The sequence below is a fragment of the Sebastes umbrosus genome, chromosome 11, assembly GCF_015220745.1.
Source record: "Sebastes umbrosus isolate fSebUmb1 chromosome 11, fSebUmb1.pri, whole genome shotgun sequence".
In the NCBI taxonomy this organism is placed as follows: Eukaryota; Metazoa; Chordata; class Actinopteri; order Perciformes; family Sebastidae; genus Sebastes; species Sebastes umbrosus.
This window is the reverse complement of record NC_051279.1, coordinates 24,178,496-24,184,495: the sequence shown is the minus strand read 5'-3', so window position 1 is coordinate 24,184,495 and position 6,000 is coordinate 24,178,496. Positions and strand designations below refer to the sequence as shown.

The 6,000-nt window shown below is 43.5% G+C and overlaps 1 protein-coding gene across 2 annotated transcripts in view; it reads right to left on the bottom strand.

Annotated features, from left to right (window-relative positions):
• Nucleotides 1-6,000, bottom strand: part of LOC119496550 (CREB-regulated transcription coactivator 2) — a 29,725-nt gene continuing 23,725 nt past the window's right edge. For both annotated transcript variants that reach the window (XM_037783940.1, XM_037783939.1), the window contains 4 exons: nucleotides 5,782-5,955; nucleotides 5,422-5,493; nucleotides 4,333-4,516; nucleotides 1-3,189 (listed from right to left, as the gene is read on the bottom strand). In XM_037783940.1, coding sequence (XP_037639868.1) covers nucleotides 2,999-3,189; nucleotides 4,333-4,516; nucleotides 5,422-5,493; nucleotides 5,782-5,955 — 621 coding nt within the window. In that variant the 3' untranslated portion in view covers nucleotides 1-2,998. The remainder of the gene's footprint in view (nucleotides 3,190-4,332; nucleotides 4,517-5,421; nucleotides 5,494-5,781; nucleotides 5,956-6,000) is intronic.

Sequence of the window (6,000 nt, the reverse complement as noted above, 5' to 3'; positions counted from 1 at the left end):
TTTAATATAATAACGACTCGTTGAAATCGGTTGACAAATGCAGACGTTATATTGCTTTTTATCTAGAAAAACGGCAGCTCCCCAGTTCACTTGTATAGGGTTACAGGCCAGTCTTGCCAGGTCCAATATGGCGCCCACGTTGACGTATCACTGCAACGGGCTAAAGCGTTCAATGCGGCGTCTACATATATATACAGTATGTCTACGACCCTAAACCCTAACGAAAACCCTGACCACTAACCCCTAGCCGCACAGCTGCTCAAAAACCCGTCCAGAGGACACGGCTGCAGCCTGAACTGACCTGCGGGGGGCAGCAGTCACACTCAGTCACACTTTTTTGTGATTGTCATTCCTCCATCATCATCATCAGTAAACACATGAATCCCCACTCAGACCCTCAACAGTCTTCTAAACTTCAGGCACATGAATTATTTATTTATTAATTATGATTTACCATCTCTCATCTGTCAAACGCATTAAAGCTATTAAATCCATCAGATAAACGTTCACCTCTCCTAGGTACCCTTCTCAAACATTTCCAGATCCCTCCAGACCTGCAACCGAAGCCTGATCACATGGTAACTATGGCAACGATCAATAAGAATACAAAATAGGCAGCCTGAATTCAGCTTTCTCAAATGTTATTTTTCTTTGTCAGATTGATGTAAAATTAAGATTTGGGATTTGTTTTTTAAAAAAATATTTTTCTACAAAAAGACAGCTGTTTAAAAAGACTAAATAAATATTTTCTGAATGTGGAAACAATCCTCTGACTTTTCTGTTGTGAACAAATCAAATTAATAAATAAAGTTGAGTCTCATCACTACATGCATCTGTTCAAGCAAAGTGTGTCTTTTTTCCTCATTGTTTTGATTTCTATATAATATAATGCTTTATGATATGCTAATTTAAAAAATAAACAATTTTCTGAATGTTATTTTGAATGTTTTCTTTCCTGTCAGCGAACCTTAAGGGGGTCCTGCCCCCCAGGTTGGGAAACCTTCAGTACTGGAGGAGCCTCTCAGTCCGAAGGTGGACATGATGTGAACACAGAACAAATTATTGTTTACCGTTTACTATTGTTGATGATTTAGATGTCAAATATAAAATGAAAGGGACAGTTGAATGAACACAGAAACAAACTGATGACTGGAGCTTAAAAGAAACACATGCAGCTCATCTCACGTCTCACAAGCTGTTGTTCAAAAACTCACTTCAGGCTTCAAACTTTTACAAGCTGATGTTTGAATATTCAAACTGTATTCGTTTTTTTAACAGATATTATCTGAGAAATTATATACATACAGATTTAGACCACTTTGGATTAAAAAATAAAACTTCTTTATAGTCAAAATAATATTAATAATATTATTATTATTATATTTTTTTATTCTTTGTTACATTAAAATATGTTACGAGGCTCTGGCCCTCTCGGGGCTGAAAAAACAGGTGCAGCAAGTGCAGGTAGAGGGGGCGGGGCTAAGTGCTGTCAATCACAGTGACTGGGGTTAAAAGGCAATCCCACCAACAACTGTTAAATGCTGTGTCTTTACTTGGTATACCTTCTCATCTGGCTGCAGTGATGGACAGGTGTACTCCAGGACACTGTGACATCACTGTTGCTGTGGTTACAGCTGCAACTAAGGATTGTTTCCATGATTGATCAATCTGCCGTTTAATTGATTCATCATTTGGTCCATAAATTGTCTGATAAGAGACAAGTGAAAAATGTTATAATGTGTGGGTGAGTGGGTGAATGCTGCCATCAGTGGATGAATGTGTGTGTGAATGGGTGAATGCTGCCATCAGTGGATGAATGTGTGTGTGAATGGGTGAATGCTGCCATGTATTGTAATGAAGACTAGAAAGCAGCTGTATAAATGCTGTGAATTTACCGTTTACTTTAACGTATTTAATGTTTATTTGGACTTTAGTTTGGACTAAACATTCCTTATGAAGACGTCACCTTGGACTGGAGGAAACTGTGATGGACACTGAGTCACTATTTTACACAACTTATAGACCAAATGATGAAACTAATCGGCAGATTAAATGATAAAACAAATTGTTAGTTGCAGCCTGATATTAAAATAGTGAGCAGAAGTAATTCATCTTTTTTTAAAATAGATAAAACATCAACATCAATGTTGGTGGAGTTGCCCTTTAAGAAGTTGACCTGAAAGGTGAATAAAGCTGAAGGCTGAGGGACCAACGGGATTCAGGGTTCTTACTGATCCAGACTGGACCTGGATGAGTAGGACCAACAGGGTTAAGGGTTCCTGCTCATCCAGACTGGACCTGGACTGAAAGAAGTCTTTCTTTCTCTCTGCTACTAAAGCTATATTTGTGAATATTATTGTGATAACTGTGTGACTAAAAGCAGATTAGTGGACTTGCGGAGCGTCCTGTGTGATCACAGGATCATATAAAGCGATCAGGGTAACATTATTGTGGTGATAAGCAGCATATCAGGGGCTTTAAGCACTGGACGCTCTCCGTAGAGGGCTTCATTCCAAACTGTTATCTGATAGAAATATATATATAAAATATATAGAGCTCCGAGTCATCGGCCTCCGGTTGTTACTTCCTGACCTGATGACCCAAACCAATCACACGTGGTCTGTCCTGTGAGCGATGGCCAACAGTCACACAGCGGATCAGATGCAGAGTTCTTCCAAGCGTTGCTGGTTTTTGCAGACGGTTTCTGACATAAGCAGACGCTACGTGAGCGCTTTATTCCTGCGTGTTTGCATTTACGTGAGTGCACTTTTCATGAACATGCAGATAAGACGTGAACAAGCTAATGCCTAAAACAGAAGCATCTCGTTTGTCTGGACTTCAAGCATTGCGAGAGCGTTTTCAGTTAAGTGCCTTCGACGGAGACCCCCCCCCCCCGCCTTCGGTTCATTCCGACCTCGGACAGAAAGTTGCCGATCGTCTGGTTGGGGGAGCGGCGCTGATCCTGGTCCTCTCTCCGCCTCCGTCCGGGTGGGGGGGCTCACTTTAGCCTGTCGGATCGGAAGGAGTCCTCCACAGCCGGGTCGGCGAGCATCAGATCGCCGTCCAGCATGTCCAGAGCCAGCGGGTCCATCCTGAGAGGGTCGTCCAGGGAGAAGGGATCCATCTCAAAGCCGGGGACGTGAGACAGAGCGCTGGCGATCTCTTTGGACAGACCCGGTGGGGAGTCGCCTGCAGCGAGGGGGAGAGGAAGTCAAACAACAACTACAAGAAAACTACACGTTTAATCAGCACATTATGTATTCCCACAGATTCACATCCAGTAAGAGTGTGAGCGCCGCCGCTGAAAGAGGCTGCGTCCAACAGCGAATGTTGGAAGCTTGCACCGCCGTAACCGGAAGAGCTTTAACCTCTCTGTTAGCAGGAGGAGGCGCCAACTCCTCTGTCACACACTCACACAGGTTTTGTGTCACGATGAGTCCATGAGTACCTCAGAGTACAAAGATAGCAGATATTCCCCGTATTCCTCATGCACCGCTTGTTTTCTTCTTCAAGGAGGCGGGCCTTGTGCGCGAGGTCACCATGACCCCCAAAAGATTCCCTCACGCCCAAAAGATTCCCTCACAGATATTAATGTGACATGTTATTTTATCATTGAAAAGTAAAGTAATAGTTAATACATCAGTGTGGTGATGCGAGTTAATTTGATTATGTCCAATAAAAGTATATTTTCCTGAATGTTGAGACCCTCATATGTAACCAGACAGACGTTTCCCTGCTCATCACTGATGTCCTGTAGCCATACATCAGAGCGCCAATACATCCTCCAGAGCAGGCTCTCATGGCAACTCCCCCTATTGGGGGAAACCAATCCCGTGTTTCTCATAGACGGTAACATAGTAAACAGAAGAAGTTGAAACATGTCTCCAAGCTTCTACTTTAAACAAACCGCTAATAGTAATAACGCCATAGCTGTGTAGTTGGTTGCACCAACAATAAATCCAAAAACGCTGATCTCTGATTTGTTCCCCTGCCATGTCCTGAAAAAGATCTAATAGAGGGTCTTTATGGCTCCGAGCTATAGACCAGACCAGCATGGCGTCATTGCATTAGCATTGGCGTCATTAGCGCTGCTACAGATCCTCCCTTGTCTGTGTATCTTCAACGCCATGGCTGAGCATCTGACCTGCAGCGTACCAATGACAGCTCGGGTTTTATACGTCACACGCCTCAGGAACCAATCCTGTCTTTCATTATCATCAGAGTAATGCTTCAGCAAAACAAAGGTTATCAGCAGAGGAGAGAAATCTGAACGTCCCAGACAGACTTCATAGACATTTTCCACAGTTTTACCAACAACGGCGGTGGACCCACCAGTGAGGATGATGTTGGGCACGTTTTGTCGTCCGTCCCCGCTGCCGTAGTTCTGGTTCTGGTGGTTGAGGAGCTGCTGGTCCCCGGGGTCCTGCAGGTCCAGGTGTCCCTGGGTGTTGGAGGGAAACTGGTTCTGACCGCTGTGGTTCAGAGACAGACAGTCGCCCTGGTTCTCTGCTGTGAACTGAAGCAGAACATATAGCATGATATTCACTGAAGACTTTATTACTATTTACTTTACTTTACTTACTTACTACACTTTACTATTTCAGAGGCTGTAGCGGGGTTTTAAAGCTAGAGTGAAGATCCTGGTATCATCTGAAACTAGAAAAAAACCTGATGAATCCATTGGTACCAACCATGTCATACTAGCTTGCCAGGTAGAATGCTAAATAAAACTCCAAAGTTACACTAAATATTGGTGAGAAAACGTCTGACCTGTGGTGACCTCACTGTATAAAATGACCTGTGGTGACCTCTGGGATAATCACAGCCTCATGAAACTTTACAGCCACAAACTAGAGGCCAAGAGCATTCAGAGGATGGGTGGCTTTCCTAGCTAGATTGATAATAAGGAGCTTTCTGAGCAGTTTACACAACACAAGTGACATAATAGAGCAATGACCATCATATACTGTACTTCTATCATAATGTTCTAAGCCGTGACACACTTTTACAATGTATTTTAATTAATTAATTAATGTGTATTTCTTATTAATGACTAGAACAACTTGACACACAGGGCTGAGCAGCATCTCAAATTAATCTTCAGGTTCCCAGCTTTCAGATGATGTACACCACTTCTATGTGACATCTACTGTTGACCTGCTATCTCCCTCTAAAGACCCCCTTTGCCCCCATAAAAAAGACTAAATCAGGAAACGAGGGGGAGGAGTCAGACCGCTGACGTTGGGATCGACGGTTGGCACCACTGGTGGCGCCCCTACCTGACCTTTTAAACCAAGAACAACTACCAGTGAAGAGAAAATGCTCCGCATTCAACAACGGTCAGTTCAGAAAGCAGTGGTGACATCACGCTCTCTGCAGCCAGTGATATTCACAGTTGATGATGACATCACACGTGGTTACCTGCTGGTTGGATTTGCCCGTGAGCTGCAGACTCAGGTAGGGGTCGTCCAGTAGAGAGTTGAACAAGGCATCCTGGGAAACATCAATGATAAAAAGGGTTAAGTTTGACTTGTTCTGACTTTTATAGTGTTCGATTTATAGATATATCTATATATTTATTGACACGATATATCAGCTGTGTTTTCTCTAACATGTGGTACGATGGTGTGACCATGACCTGAGGATGACTTATCATTTTATCTGTTATCTGTGATTTGATGATAGATATGATTGTTTCCTGAACTCTCAGTGCTCCTCATTACATACAGAAATACAGAATGCTGGATACTAATGAAACAGGTGATTACCCGGGTGACTTACGTTGTAGAGGTCAGAGGCCAGATTGTGGCTGATCTGTTGGAGCTGAGGGAGGCCGCCGGCTCGGTGCTGTTCCGCCTGCTGCTCAGCTTCTTGTTTGACGTGACCCTGAGAGGAGCCCTGGACGCACTGATCCATTGGCCTCTCGTTCTTTATCACCTGCTGCCCCATCGGCATCTGTTGATACCAGACAGAGAGAGACAGAGAGATCATCACAGGTGA